The 16,609-nt window shown below is 38.2% G+C and overlaps 1 protein-coding gene across 1 annotated transcript in view; it reads right to left on the bottom strand.

Moving 5' to 3' along the window:
• The window catches only part of LOC139713462 (serine/threonine-protein kinase Nek1-like), a 43,817-nt gene that overhangs the window by 24,182 nt on the left and 3,026 nt on the right, over nucleotides 1-16,609 (bottom strand). Inside the window, exons 4-19 of the mRNA XM_071625192.1 lie at nucleotides 16,193-16,374; nucleotides 15,005-15,072; nucleotides 14,735-14,821; nucleotides 14,196-14,250; nucleotides 13,225-13,349; nucleotides 11,683-11,758; nucleotides 10,831-10,942; nucleotides 8,849-8,939; nucleotides 7,807-7,846; nucleotides 7,020-7,076; nucleotides 5,735-5,782; nucleotides 4,680-4,820; nucleotides 3,842-3,892; nucleotides 2,957-3,180; nucleotides 1,257-1,371; nucleotides 416-499 (exon numbers count right to left, since the gene is read on the bottom strand). Coding sequence (XP_071481293.1) covers nucleotides 416-499; nucleotides 1,257-1,371; nucleotides 2,957-3,180; nucleotides 3,842-3,892; nucleotides 4,680-4,820; nucleotides 5,735-5,782; nucleotides 7,020-7,076; nucleotides 7,807-7,846; nucleotides 8,849-8,939; nucleotides 10,831-10,942; nucleotides 11,683-11,758; nucleotides 13,225-13,349; nucleotides 14,196-14,250; nucleotides 14,735-14,821; nucleotides 15,005-15,072; nucleotides 16,193-16,374 — 1,556 coding nt within the window. The remainder of the gene's footprint in view (nucleotides 1-415; nucleotides 500-1,256; nucleotides 1,372-2,956; nucleotides 3,181-3,841; nucleotides 3,893-4,679; nucleotides 4,821-5,734; nucleotides 5,783-7,019; nucleotides 7,077-7,806; nucleotides 7,847-8,848; nucleotides 8,940-10,830; nucleotides 10,943-11,682; nucleotides 11,759-13,224; nucleotides 13,350-14,195; nucleotides 14,251-14,734; nucleotides 14,822-15,004; nucleotides 15,073-16,192; nucleotides 16,375-16,609) is intronic.

Here is a 16,609-nt window from a genome sequence, read left to right as displayed (position 1 = left end):
ATTAGAGTTTATGAGGATAACTTCCATAAATGACCTTTAATTCAATGACTCTATATGATCTATATCACACTGGCATATAGACGCTTCATTCTTTGTCTATGGAAAATGTACGGAAATGACACTACCTTAAAGTTATTATGCATAGTTTGATAGGCGGTACATTTTAATACATGTACTTCCATAAATCGTCACCTGGTTAATCATCAAGCACAGCTCTATACATGATAGTGAGTTATGGAGAGACAGAGAGAGAAGGACTCCCCAGACTGGAGTAGGAACACCCGTCTGGTAATCAGGTTTACTACTGTTGGAAAGCCAGCAAAACTTGCTTGCTTGCTTTTTAAGATAGAATATTTGGGATGCACCTGAGTGAGAGTGTGTCAATCTCAAGAGATCTGACTATACTTGGTCCTACCTGTTCTTCCCTGTTTTTAGCCTTCTTTTCTTGCCCTCCGTAAGGGAATAACGGCTCATTCCTGGCATCTCCCGCTGCACTTGGCTGTATTGAAATACATAATGATAAAGCATTATCAAACGGATCTGTACGACTACTCATGAACTCAAAATAACTCAACAGTCAAAAAACTCTTCTATTCTATAGTATTTAATTCCTAACTTTTGACAACTGTAAATAAGCACTGATAAATTAATCGGTGTTTAGTAGTAGCCATGATAAAAAAAAAATCATGGGCATACAATACATACTCAGGCAGGATTCGAACTTACAACCTCCTGATCACTGCAGAGGCATCTTATTTACTAGACCACCAAGCTTCCCCCTGACAGCCAGTGCTGATTTTGAATCCTTATAACACGCAGCGAGATCTGCTTATCTATTCAAATTACATGTAATGGAATTCTTGCACTGAGATGTTGTTGTTTTTTTATTTCAAATTTATTTAATCTGTTTACGCTGACGTAGGGCAATTTTGTCAATCACTTGCAATAAAAAAAGTGACACAAAATTCCATTAATTTGAATGCATACCAATGTACGCACATCGTGCTTCAATTCCACAAGTACACACATTTGATTACATAATACATATAAATGATCCGTTCCAAAAAGCTACTAGTATTCACACATGCTTAGCTGGCATTTCTCAGCAGACGAAATGCAGGATGCAACCCCTTCAAAACGCGCATAAAAGATTATGAGGCCATTTTCATTGGTTTTAAAATTCAGGCTTCACAAAAGTAGCATGACCTCTATGAAAATTAATGCATCGTGACTATTTCTGCATTTACAGTACTCACCGGAGCCCATCCAAGCTGGACGGCTGCCCTGGCCTTGTTCGCCGCTGCCTCTCTCTTCCTCGCAAGGAAGTCATTCACCATCCTGGCCCGCTCAGCTGCATTGGCACCGGCTAGCCTGCAGGGCAGAAAGAGATACATGACAGACATACTGACAGGAAATTGACTTTCAATCAGAGTACAGAAGCTATCACAATCAATTGACATATTCAAATACATGTATTTTCACATCTTTACTGCATGCTGGCATGTTCAACTTTTACTGCCGGTACTGCTTGACTACAGAAGTCACATACATTGAGAAAAAAAATTAGAGATTGGTAGAGGAAATCCATTCTTCTTGAGATGAATTTGCCAAACTACGAATCAGTTACAGCATTCCAAGGTTACACGACACCAGGAAAATAAAACCAAAATACTGATGCTTACTGTGCTACTAGGCTTTGCTTTTAAATACAATGCACATTTAGCACAAAAATATATTTGTTGAAAGAATCAAATTTGAACCAGCAATATGCCTAGTCCAATAAGATTGTATAACATAATACAGTACTCTCCGCATAATCGGGTAGGCTCGAGCAGAGCGTTTCTTACCCAATTAAACGGAGTACCCGATTAACAGAAGAACATGTCTCATTCACAATTGACACTCACAATGTGTTTGTATATTGTACACTGCACCAAACACCTACACTGTATGCTTAACACGCGTGCTTGCTCGGCACATCTATATACATACAGTATACTTGCTCAGTCACGAGCAATAAATTACACTCTTTTTATGGACAAATATGTCTTTAGAAAACGTTGTCGTTTGACTATACATTAACAGTGGAAATTGTTGACATTCATGATTTCTTAAAAGTGTTATATCTGCGATAAAATGTGGGTAGAAATTAGATTAGAAGAACATTATTTACCCATTTATGCGGAGAGGCAACCCGATTATCAGGTAATTTTAATGTGCATCGGAACTAATTTTGACATTACTACCCAATTAAACGGAGTACCCGTTTAAGCGATACCCGATTACGCGGAGAGTACTGTACTGTATACGCCATATATTTTGCGAGTCTAAATTTTTGCAAATCGGGAATACCCGACGATTTCTTGAGTGGTTAAATTCGCGATCGTTGAGTACTGTACTGAACAGAGAAGTGTACACGTGTATGTCACATTCACATCGGGATCAGAGTCAATATTTTCACGTGTCTTTAATTTCGCGAATAGCACCTGACTCGCGAAATTCACGAAAATAAAAACCTCGCGAAATATTTGGCGCATACAGTATTGGATATAAGATACATCAAATCATCAGCTAATCAGCATGACCTACTCTGACACTGACTCCAACACTTCATGCAATGAAGGCTGGATTAAACCTTTCTATGCCAAGGAGTCAAATGTGTACAAATTTCACACATAAACCTATGGATAGGTAATTAGTGTGGCAAATAGAGGGTTTAAAACATCCTCTAACACTGAAAGAGCATTACTGTAAAACAATATTTTTGCAGCATGAAATTTTCGCGAAAGGGAGCCAACGGCCTTATTCGCAGCATGAAATTTTCGCGAGTTGCCTCTAACATTCAATGTATGTAGTATACACAAGATCTTTAGCGTGCATTTTAATTTCACGAATCTCATCTCTTGCGAAATTCGCAAAATAAAAATGCGCGAGAATATTCCTCGTTTTACAGTACCTTCCGTCCTGGCCCCTCCGTGCAGCCTCAGCGGCACTAGCCGACACCGGTCTGTCCCTGATCTGTCTCCGTACGGCCTCCTCCTCCTCCCTGCGCTGCTCCCGGTCCTCACGGAACATGGCCGCCCCGCCCTGGCCCACCTGGGCACCATTGCCCTGATTGCGCAGGTTGTCCAGGAACTGGTGGTAGTGATCGTAGTTGCCGCGATCTGCCTTGCCTCCCTGCTGCCAAAAACAAACAAACAAACAAAAACAAAAATTACAGAGAAAATTCACACCATAGCTCAGTTAAGTTTAAAAATTACATAAAAGCAAAACAAAAGGACTGCAAAAGTTTGATCAGAGTTGGACACAAAATGAGAAAAGTACAGAATTTCACAGTTTTGCATGTTTTTCCAGAACAGTGCTATCAGTCGGAATCAAATGTGCAAATTACACATGACGTCTACTATTCACTTGACCGTAATTTTTCAACTATATCTGCTTTCTTGATATGAATTGAAAAAGAAGTCACATGTGCGGAATCATACAGACACAAAAAAAAACATGATTTTTGGTACTTTGATGAATGAACTAGTGGGAGATATAAAATATGATATTACAAAGTCTGTGTATGTGATAGCAACAAAAACTCTTTACTGAATGTCAATTTTAAAGATTTTTTGAAAATCTACTGTAAAACATGATATTTTCACAGCATGATATTTTTGCGAATTGGAGGCCAAGGCCTTGTTTACGGCATGAAATTTTCGCAAGGTGTCTCTGGCATTCAATGCATACAGTGTCGACAAGAACTTTCAAGTGCACTTTAATTTCATGAATCGTTACTCACAAGAAATTGGCAAAATTAAAATGCACGCAAACATTTCTTGTTTTATTGCACTACCTGTGAAGCTGGTCTGTCAAGCTTGAGTTCTTTTTTTGCTGGCTCCCCATTCTGGTGAGAAAATGACATATGATGAAAAAAAGAGCAAATAATAAACTGTTTTCAACTGCAAACACAAAACGTTGAACTGTTGAACTGTTTAAAAAGTTGCATCAAAAAGGATTTAAAACTTCACTTACACTACAAACACTTTAACTTTTCTAGCATAATGAAAAAGCATTTGACTTACTTTTTTTAGACAGCAAGGGGAACAATACTGCCCTCAACATATATCAGTAACAAGTCAAGTAGTGTGTACTTTTCATAAAAAGTGAAATTCTCTGGAATTCTCTGAATATTTTCTTCATATTGTTTTCTATATATGACCTCACTATCTGTAGTAGTCTTCTCGTCAAGCCATGGCTGGATTGAAACTTTCAAAATTCCTGACTTTTGAAGGGATTGTAAAATTTTCGTCAAATTTCCAGTGATGTGTTCTTCTGATATTACTACATTCACACAATCCACATGTACCATTGGATTTCATTCCCTGATAGACATGTGATGATCCTATGGTCCTTGCATAAAAGGTGCAGACCACTCCCCCCCCCCCCCCCCCCCCACTTTGGGATTCCAGAATATGGCAAAAAGTGTGTCTCAAACAAGATTTGAGGTTGTCATATACTTGCATAGACATCTGTAATTTGTGATAACAGAAACACAAAATTACCCATTCCTTACAGGAACCTGGTAGCATGTGTATTAAAACTATGGGGATTTCAGAATTCAGTATGGAACGGGTTAATTGGCCAGTATCATGTATCATTTGTTCTAGGATGGGTCCCACATGGACACCTACCTCAAGGTCACTTGACACTGGTCTGTCTCCCCCAGCTCCTCCACCTCCTCCTCCTCCCCCTCCTCCCCCATTGCTGCTGCCCCCACTGCTCAGTAGTGTGTTCTTCCAGCCGGCCTCTCGGGCTTTGTTGATTGATGCCATCTGTTCAAAAAGCCAGTCACAATAACCAGAACTCTTGCAATGACACCAAACCCAATGTCACACTGTCTTATCAAACTTTGTTTAAACACAGCACCTCACATTCTAAGATTGACTATTGAATCATGTAATATTGATATTTGTGACTGACAGGCGAAAAAAAAAAAAAACTTGGATTAACATCTGTCTCAATAAATGCGATGGTGCACAAATATATTCATCTCATATGAATCATATCAATAGGCAAGGTATTTGTCAATCAGTTGCAATAAAAACAACTCAGCACAAGAATTTCTTCAATTTTAATGAATATGCAGTACCCGCCACATGTATAAAGACTAGAACCAGCACTGACTGTCGGGTGGAAGCTCGATGGTCCAGTGGATAAGGCACCTGTTTGGTGATCAGGAGGTTGTAGGTTCGAATCGTGCCCAAGTATGTATGTATGCCTATGATTTCTTTTGTCATGGCTTCATGGCTACTACTAAAACACTGAGCAAATCAGTGCTTCTCCATGTTGGTGTAGGGCAACATGCCAACCAGTTGCAAGAGGTGAGGTAGTCTTACAAATTATGTGAACCCCCTTTAGAAAAAAAAGAAACTGTTTCTTTAGATTCTTAGGACCTAATAATTGGGAGTAATGAGCTACCACTTCTTTGCTCTAAGTTTCCTTTCAAAGAGCAGAATACAGAATACAGGACAAAGTCAGCAAATATGGATCTCTAAGACTGAAATTGACTTCTGCTTCAAAAACAGCAACAACAACAGCAAAACACAAACTTTAAAACTTTGTAAATGCATCAGCATCTATAATGCTGGATGATCATGCTCATAATGGTGGTATGCGATGCAGCTCTGTATTAATTATTCTACTGAAGTCTTTGATTTTTATACTACATTGTGGTAATATGGCTTACCCTCTGTTTGTTAATCAGCTGCTGCTGTTGAGCCTTCACTTGTTTCTCCTGTCACACAAAAGAACGTCAAAGCATGGATGAATGGTTCACTACCAACATATGTGTGTCCAAAGCGAACTTTCTAGCATTTAGCATTCATTTCATTAAATACTTCATAAAAACAATACAATCAGAGAAAAAATACACAAAATAAGATACAGGTGCATATAAGAGCTAATGACATGTCTGTGACAGATACAAAACATAAACATCAGAACTTATGAAGCATTAGGAACTTGACAGGAAGGCAGAGCCTTATAAAAGCTAAGTGTTGATAGCATGTACCGACATGAATACTGGCCTACTGAACTCTTTTGACTACCAAAATATCTGTGATAGCACCAAATACAGTCAACCTCATGTATCAAAGCCAAATCCAATGGGACCAGAGAAAATCCATGGACGTACAGTTGAACCTCTCTTATCCGGTCTCCCTTTATCCGGATCTCTCTATTATACGGACGCAATCTCGCCGTGATTTTTTTTTAAATACATTGTAATTACGGGAGGAAAGGGGATTCCCAACTCCTTGAGAACTCCTACACAAACACGCATGAATGACATATTACTTCCAACATGATTACATACATTACATCAAATTTTCGTCCAAATTGTTACCTTCAGACATTTTAACATCCCCAAACATCCCCAAATGTAACAATGAAAAGGTTGCAGTATACACATTACTACATGTTGTACTACAATGGGCTACATCAGTACATGTGTATAGTATATGTACATGTATTAAGTATGGAGTCTCCCGTATCCGGCCAAATCCCTTATCCGGATGAGCCCCGGTCCCGACTTGTCCGGATACGAGAGGTTCAACTGTATGTGAATTTCATCCTGTATAACAGAAATAACATGTTTATATCCATCCCAGGTACAATTTTTCTTTGACTAAGCCAATTTTTCTACCCATGCAAGGTAGACTTTTATAGGCAAGGTGGACTATAACTGAGAAAAAAAATTGGATAAACATACACATCCATGAGTAATCATTTCTGCATACAACTGTTTGTGTTACAGAGCTACTTTGCAATTGACAATAATGGTGATGATGATGATAATTGTATAACATTATACCAACAACAAAACACTGTCTCCTCAAATTGATATTGCAGAGTCATGATCTGAATAAATTTGCAATACAGTATTTCATATGTTACAAATGGAAAAAAAAATAGAAATGAATTGAATGGATTGAAAGAACCAAATTTAATCTGCACATTGTAATTCTTCTCACCTTTAGACGTCGTTCCCTTTCCTTTTCGATGAGATCCTTCTTCTTCTGCTCAAGGTCCTGTCAAAAATGGAAACATATAATTTCATTGCAATTTTCTGAACATGCATGACACCAAATACTACAGGAGTTTTAAAGTATCTGAATCTACGTATTTATACCTGTATCAGAAGATGGCATCTGATAAAAATACAACATTACAACATGAATAAAATCACAAGGCAGGTATCACTACTAATCACATGATGGGCATGAAAATCACTAATTTTATGACTGACACACATCAGCAAGAACCAAAAAGTTTGTACATACATTTGTAATGTACAATTGGTAGTTGAATAATTCAAACTGAATAAGCTGTTTTGTGAATATGTGTATTTTTTAAATATTACTTTGTATTACCTTAGTATTACCAGAGACCTACGATGACTACCCTGGAGGGATGGGGGGGGGGGGGCTGTTTTGAGTATGCTCAAATACTCAAAGACATGTTAGTTGTTATAGGCTTGAAAATCTTGGACACCATGGAAAAACAAATCTATCACGTAGATAAATCTGAAATCGGCTATCCATAGTTACATGTATTTACTATTTGTTAGAAGTCAATTCATTTTAATTATATCTTGTTTATTATTCACCTTAATTTAAGTCTCAATTATGTCACGTTCAATAGTATTCACTTTTTTGTATGTGATTTCACTGTTCTGGTAATGAACACAAACAAACAACCACAATAATACCTGGAGTTCACATGTAATTTGTAACACAAAATCTCATACTTCACACTGACCTTTTCAGCAGCTGCTTTTCTATCTCTTTCCACAGATTTTCTGCACAAATGTAAAACAGACACATTTTCAGAGAGTGCATATCAATGTTACTTGGAAGTACAAATTTCCTCACCACTGCAAGCTAAAGTCTTCCAACTAAATGCTTGAATACTCACAATTACTTTCTCTTATTGAGTTCGATTGACTTCATTCTGTTCTGTCAATTAGCATTACTGCTGGATATAGCTGTATACAGGTATCCACATTCCCATTGCTCCACCTCCCATAAATGGTGGGTGAAGTTCTGTGCTCTGGAATGGTATTAATCTCAAACAAATAATACCTCAGCAGCTGAAGCCTTTTCTGCCATCTCATGGGATTGTACTCATATCGCATTTACTTGGGCTTACACCACCATCTTAACTAGGTAAGTCACTCATGCATCTCCCTTTCTACTGTACGTCCCCACTTACTGTGAACATATTAACTGCTGATGAAAAATGTGATATGTTCACTATTTTTTTTTCCAACAATCATTGTGACTCACACTGTCACTGCTACCAAGTCAAGGGCATGCATTTTCCCAAGCCCAGACCATCCCAGTTCACATGAATTTAGCACCTTATGATTGGCATATCTGGTACAGTCATTCCAAGATGATTAATGTCATTCAAAGAGAACAATACAGACCATACAAATGGTACTAAATCTAAGATATACATTTTGAAAAATCTCTCTTTGAGTCCTACCTAAGGCTGCTAATATTTCCACATCAAAACTTAGGGAGGTTCCTTAGAGCAATCAAGGAGATATATTTGTGTTTCAGGCATCTTAACAGGCAAATGTTGGAAGAATTTTGATATTCTTTTGTCAGAAAATGAAGAATTACTACATTTTTGCAGGGAGTTTCCTGCAGAATGAGTGATAATTGGAAGCTCTCCCTACTTCAATTTCAGAGTGGCAATTAACATCATCTCGCCAAAGTGAAAGGAAGGAAAATGGCACGCATTTTGGAGAGAGGGAAACATCAGAGGCTCCACTAATGTTGAAGTTCTGACTCACCGGACCCCACTGGGAGGTCTGTTGACAGCCACTGAGGGGCCATACTTGGCTGCAGGATTACTGATGGGTCTGGCTGAGGGGGGTCTCTTGGCTGCAATATTGTACAAATAGAAGGAATGCTGTGAGTAATACAGAGCATAGCATAGTTTCTTATATATCAACATTGTTGCAACATGAACACTCAGGCAGTCAAACTGCTTCAACATAAAGCTTTGTCTCGAGACTTCTTTTTTTTGTCCTCACACAATGTATCTCTATGGAATACAAACAACACTTTATTAAGAACTGAAATTATAAAACCTGCTAAATTTCCATTCTGGCAAATTGAAACATTATGATTATCTCAGCTACTTAGCTACAGCAAATCACACAGGACTCCTGTTATAACTTTTCTTATGTTATATCAAAATTTGGTTATAACCGCACAAGTAAACAATAAAGAACATAAGAGCTGATAATGCTGCTGCCTAAATTTCTATTTCATTGTTACCAGAATTTCATTATAACCATGTTCACTATAACAGGAGTGCACTGTATTCACAGATTAAACTGTATTAAACACGCACAAAATACACATAGCTCTTTGGTTTTGCCTTTAGTGATTAAATACATGCAAGTGTCACACAAGGTGATTTGCATCTGTCAATCATTAAATAGCCACACATCATATTGCCTTGTCTCATGTGTCACTGAAATACACTTGGATGGAAGACATGGACTCTCTTATAACAATGTATGGTACATCCTTACAAAGTAAATACACCGTGCTTATCTCATATTCATATGTAATCCATTTAGGCAGGCATAGGTCCTGATCAATTTTTGTAATCTAATTATCATAGGATTTTGACCTTTGCCTCATGTGCAATTCAAAAGAAAGAAAGAAAGAAAGAAAGAAAAAAGATACTCTAAGTGGCAATGTTATCAAGTAGGATTATCAGTGAACATGATTAATGCCCAGACCCAACAGTACTGCTTTATGAGTAACAAAGGTATTAAAAGTCTAGAAATGGTTTTCTCTGCAAGAGTTTTCTTTCATTCTTTTTGTTTGAATTATATGTTGTTACCATAGCAATGCATTCCCTACCACTCTCCAAAAATATCTTCCACATCAATGTTTGTACCTCAAAACTCACATAATATGCCCTTTCAGTTTTCTGTCACTACACCGGGGAAGTTGAAAACACTGTTTTTTCCCCCTCCATCTTTTTCAGTTTTGCCATAATATGCTATAACCATAGTTACACGCTTCCTGACATTTTTGAGAAATGCGTCTTGCACATCTATTCATATGTAGGTCAACGTAAGTGCCATATTTCATTTCAGCTGCTTAGGGAAAGCACTTTGGCTGCAGCACACAGCTGACTGGAATGCCTCTTCCTTTTTACTCAGTCACTATCATCTGCTACAAGCACAGCTCTCCATTTACGCATTATATAACAGATAAAGTTCACTGATCCCATCACCAACCTTGAGAACTGACTCTAACCATCTTTACTAGGATTTCTTTTTTTATTCATTCCTGGTTACCCTCAACATATTGCTGCACTATGAACCACTTGTAATTATGATTTGTTTCACTGTATTCTGCAAAGGGACAACAGTGAGAAGAGCATGATATTGTAGTCATGATTTCAACATGATAAAAACTGTTGCTGATGACTAACTGGCCACAAAATTTTGAGTTCTTTCTACCAAAGGCTCTCACGTACTTCACTTTCACACATTTGATGCACAAGCTCATTTCCTTATTGTTGTTCAGTGTTGATTGTTGCCATTCAAGCTTACTTCAAGAAATGAAGAAAGAAAAAGTCATGGTCTCCCGTGATAATGTAAAATTTAGCCTGACCAGCTGAGTTTCAAGCAGAGAGGAGCTCCCAAGTTCTTGTTACGCAACCATACGGAATCCATCGACCGTGTGAACAACTGAATTGTTTATTTCAGTGAAAGGTCAGAGCATGGCACAGAACTGAACAACATACCTGCTGCACTGACAGGTGGCTTAGACACTGGCCTCTGGAAAGGAGCGGCCACCCTGTTGGCTGGCTGGTCATTCCTGTGGAACACTGTGTGGCTGAACTCATCGTCTATTTGCTGTACATTTTGGGAGGAAAGTATACCAGGGTCACAAATCAATGACAAACATGTGCAGTAATGATAAAAGTCAAGAGAAAATTGCAAGTGCTACAAATAAAGATGCAACACTAAAAACACAGATTCACATAAATCTACATGATTATAAATACACAGAAACATGGAAACAATGCATAAATAACAATATTTTCTGTGCCATAAAACACAGAAAATGAGCAGTAACATGACGGACAGATGAATCTAATTGCATACAACTAAAGCATGAGATTACAACAGACATGTAATATTGTGGGAGACAGGAAGAAGATATAATCCATCTATGGGCAACCTTTCTTTTTTTTTCTGGTATTTTCGTGAATACAATCACATGTTTTATCTCTTTCACACCAAGTGAAAACGAAGGAAGAAACCTGGGATTTGAACCCATGTCACCTACTGCGTACTGGGCAGCAGCACTACTGCTGAGCTGAAACCAATTCATGGCAGTGAAATGATGTTTGAACAAATACCCCTTGCCTCACCCCTCTTTCATTCTCATTCTCTCTAGGTCTCATTCACAATTAATTAGCCTCCAGAAAGGCAAGTTGTAAAAGAATGAATGGAATTTGATTTTGAGGAGAGAGTGAAAGTACAGAGGTTTCCTTTTTCGCTGCTACTCTCCATGAATAAGATCGTAGGCTTGATCTGTATGATTATGTACACTAACTGAAAAATAAAAAGGAAAAGTGAAATCTACTCACAGCATCCGTCAGGAACTTCTGTATTCTCTTCTGTACAAAAGGCTTCTTGAGAACAGAGTTGATTGAAGGTCTATCCCTGGAAATAAAAGAGGTCAATAAGATAGTCAATACTATATCATTTACATGATTATCCACATAGTATTTTCCTCAAGTATTGGGAGAAAACGACATGCACTGGCAATATTGTCATCCAGTTCACCAAACCCGTGCTAAAATCATGTTCCATGTTTACATTCTGCAACCCTATCTTCACACAGGTAATGTTTTGTTTTGTATCTCACATCTTGTCATTCACATTGATGACAACAGATAGAGGGAGCGGGGGAAAAAAAAAAGTGATGAGCATACAATACAGAAATTATAAGAACACCCCTCATCAACAACCCCCCCCCCCCCCAAATACAGAAAGAAAATAAAACAAGGAGAACAATCAAATTAAGTAATGGTAAGATCAGATTCGGACTGGAATGTTGTACACCATGTACTTTACATTCAATGGTGCCTTAGTCGTTCAAAAAAAAAAAAAAAAAGAAACATAAGGTGATTACCATCTTGAGATGAATAATCTTGACAATAAGGCAAATGTTTCACAGCACAGTAGGATCAGCACTTGTCACTGTATGAACAGGATGCTAGCTGGACTAATCTAAGTGGCAAATTTTAAATTTATAACCTGCTGAATGTAAGCAGTAAAGGATGCAGAGAATATCAACATCTCACATAACCTTTGATGTCTTAGTTTATTAAACTCGACCCCCCCCCACCCCCTGATTGAATGTGAGTATTTAGTACACAAAAAAAAATGCAATTAAACTTGATACAGGGAAGCACATCGCACATATTGTGGAATTCAAGATGGCTGAAGCGAGGATGTAACCATTTCTGGGGTCGGAAGGGTCATGCACATCTCTGCTCACCATGACAATTAGTGTGATGGAGAAACAGAGGAGAAATTCTTGGAAGACAGCGTGAGGGCATCTTTCATCCATCTTCTGTTTGTTTTTTAGTATAGGAAGTTAGACATGTGTTTCATACGGTGATACAACAGTTGCTTTTGCTCTGCTCCAGTCTTATTTTCTCCAAGGACTTGGGGCTTGGGTTGTGATAAGGTTTTAGGTTTAGTTTGATGTGAGGATTAGGGTTAGGGTTATGGTTTAATTGCATGTGAGTAGAATTTATATTTGGCTTAGCGTGCAGATATTTCATAGGAGCAACTGTCTAAAGAGCAAATGTCATAAAACCACCTCACACACACGATTATATCGTATCTACAAAATGTCAAATGTTCAGGAGAGCCAAAAAACATGGCGGCCAAAGCACTGTGGTGAATGGGATAGCCTTTCCTTTGACATGCCGTGATGGCTTCATTTTTGGAGTAGGACAGTTGGGATTTGGACAGGACATCACTTAACCCATTATTTGACCATTAATCGAAAAAAAACATTTTCACCAAAATTGCAGATACAAGGTCTTGTCACCCCAGCGGCGATATATATATATTTTTTTTCCTCCTTCGTCATTAGGCACATGAATTCAGCTTACCTTGGATTTCTCTTGAAAAGCTGAGCCACAAGGTTCCTGATGTCATAGCTGTAGCGAGGCGAGACAGGTGGGTAGGACCCACGGATGATCTTCAGCACTAGGTTCTTCATGTTCCCTGCCTCAAACTGAGAACATCAAGAGCATTGCAACTCCACATGGCCTCACCAACAGGGATGCTCAAAACACACGTGGCAGCTTACCCAAGGCAGAAATTAAAGTCACTATTGGGCAGCTAGAATGAGTGGCCACCTGCCTGTAAACCCATTGAGGATGATCTCAGTTTGCTATAACACACGTTTCCCATAGACACCTGCCCAATTATTCTCAGGATCAGTCTTCAACAGGTTAAAGGAGTAGCCCTTGCCAACGTGTTCATTTGGGATTGTGGTAGATTTTTTTTCTTTTTAATTGCCGCTATCTTTGATGAAAAAGATGGAAGTATGTCAGAGGTGAACTCAGATTTTGACCAGTCACTTATTTGTACCAGTCAATGAACAGCATACTTGCACCAACTGTCACTTATCTGATGACATGACACAAAAACAATCTCGTCAAATATTCTGATAATAATATTTCGACTATCAAGGGTGAGTTAAATTGCTCTATAGTCAAACATGATTTCTTTGTTACCTGTGCAACTGCAACACTACTTTGTTCCCTTTGTTATAAGTTGCATTTACTGCACTTGGGCTTGTATTTAGAGACAAGCAGTCCTCATGGAACATTTTTTTTTTCTTTCCTCAGATGGTGCCTGGTGCTTTACAATGTATATCAATCACACTTATGGCTTCATGGGTTCCCGGAAAATTTAGTTTGCATAACACATTTATGATCTCACCACATGCCTCTTTTGCACTTTTTTAATACATTTTTACAAATTGAAAGAGAGAAAATATAGTGCCCCATTGGCAATACTTCCTTGGAAAAAAAAATTACTACAGTATTTTACAGAAATACAAGATATGACTTACTGCATGTTTCAACGTGAGAATCTCATACAGCACACAGCCAAGAGCCCAAATGTCACTGAAAAATGAGGGAAGAAAGTGAACATGTTCATTGTTTGAAGCTTTATACAGTGACCATTTCAAAGACTATTTCGAAGATTCTGTTAGCTAGCATTAAAAGGTGGAATCCAGTATGAGCCTGCAACTCAGCCAGGGATCCTGTCGTAATCTAAGAACCAAGCTTTCTGCAATAAATTGTACATATTGGGCACGCATGAAGCACATGATACCTCCAATACGGATCAAAACAGATTTCTAATCTGTGAATGCGACATTAGGTCATCGTTACATACAATACGTACAAACACATTGCTCCTGTATCATCAACATTGCATAACTTTACCACAGACTACAAAGCTAAAGATACCACCAAATGTAAACAGACACATATGATTTAAACAACAAGAATAATGCTATACTAGTACTCTGCAACCCGGGCCTGATGGAACTGCCACTAAAGATAAATTAATCACTCAAACAAAATCATAAGCATACATAAATACCTCTTGTTATTGTAGGGTTTGTTCTCACAAATCTCTGGTGACAAGTAGTAGGGAGTCCCAATGCAGGTTCGAGCCAGCTCCATTGTGCTGAAAGAAAGTTTTTTGTACACCATGAGATGAGAAAACTAAGTACTGGCAAAATGTGAGGGTTGTCATGGACGATTTCAATAATGGACATTAAATAAGAATAATTTTGTATACATGTGAGTCAACTGGACAATTACAAATGTACACATACACTAGTAAAATGACAGGCAAATGGATACTTACTTATTGAGCACTCTCGCGATGCCGAAGTCACCCATTTTGACGATGCCCTTCCTGGTCAGGAATATGTTCTGTGAATGGGAACAACAACAAATTGAATTGTTTCAGTAGCCTTTGCAGTCTATAAAGATGACAAGTTTGTTGGTTACATACAACAAGAAACGTCACATTTTTTCTCTTCCTCTTTTCCTTCCCTCCATTTTTCTTACACTTTTCACTTCTTTCTCGTTCCTTCTCTTCTCATTTTCATCCTCTCTGACCTTTATTTCTACATTTCTCACTCCTCTTTAATGTACTCAAACCTTTTCAGGTCACACACATGGTGACCCTAAAAATTCTACATCTTTAGGAAAGTCACCCTTATCATGAACGCCAATTTGGTTCAGAACTGATTACTTTACTTCCCCCACCCACCCAGGAAACTGTACTCAAGTTTCTGTACACTTGATATGTGTGACATGTTACAACATTACCCTTATGTCTCAGACATTGAGAATGATGATTTGGCTGACAAGAACAAAAGCATTTTTTTTTTTTTTTTTTTTTTGGGGGGGGGGGGCTTCAAATATATAATGTTTGATATCATAATGCTTTCTGCCTGAATCTGCTATTCTATAAAAGTTTGGAGAATCAAAAGGTTATGGTTCATTTAGAGCAAGTTGCTTTGGTATTTGGAAATCACCTATTGTGATTAAATGCCAATGGGTAAATCTCTTGCAAACATGACTACACCTATTTATCTGTTTATCTGCTCACCAGCTTTCTCACCACTTGTGTGGTAGGTTTCAGGAATAACGTTGGACAATTCATATACCACTATAAAGCTTAGAATCTGGAGAATGGAACAATTCCAAACTCTGAAAATCAATGATTTCACCATGTTTGGTCTCCTATACATTCATCTCGCCATCACACTTCTGTAAATATTTGCACACAAGCTGTCATGAGCATAGCGTAAATTGTAGACATTTTTGAGGTGTGGTTATTTTTGGGCATTTGATGTAACATGAAACTAGCTTAAATATAAAAGCTTACAAATGTTCTGCTCGCTACAGGTAATACTATTCGATTTTAAATCTGCAGAATTAAAAACACTAGCCAAGCATGACAAATTACGTGAAAAATTTCCACTATTACAGCAGCTTATTATCCCCCCTCAGTGACGTCCAGTTACAGTGACCGGTCATTCACCTGTGACTTGATGTCCCTGTGAAGGATCTTTCTGTCGTGGACATGTTTGAGTGCCAGGCAGATCTGGACGAACCAGTCCATGACCTGGTCCTCAGGGAACAGCACGCCACGCCGATTATTGATGGCCTTGAAGAGGTCTCCACCATCGCAGTAATCCATCACAATGTACAGGTTCCCTCTCTCTGAAATTGGACAGCATTTATTCAAATCTTGGAGTCACTACTAATAGACACGTTAATAATAGCTCTCTTTCTTCTCAAGGGAGGGTTATGTTGTTACAACTACTTCAATTTCTGCAGTCATTAAAAGTGATTTATTGAAATTTCTTAGAAACTAACAAACAGAAACATGGTACTTGAGTTCTGGAATACAGGATTTACATTCAATCAGTTGTTTTCAAACATCCTTTGTCATGTA

Source organism: Diadema antillarum, unplaced genomic scaffold, assembly GCF_040938485.1.
Source record: "Diadema antillarum isolate AM-2024a unplaced genomic scaffold, OU_Dant_1.0 scf00000043, whole genome shotgun sequence".
NCBI lineage: Eukaryota > Metazoa > Echinodermata > Echinoidea > Diadematoida > Diadematidae > Diadema > Diadema antillarum.
This window is presented reverse-complemented; position numbering and strand designations above follow the sequence as displayed.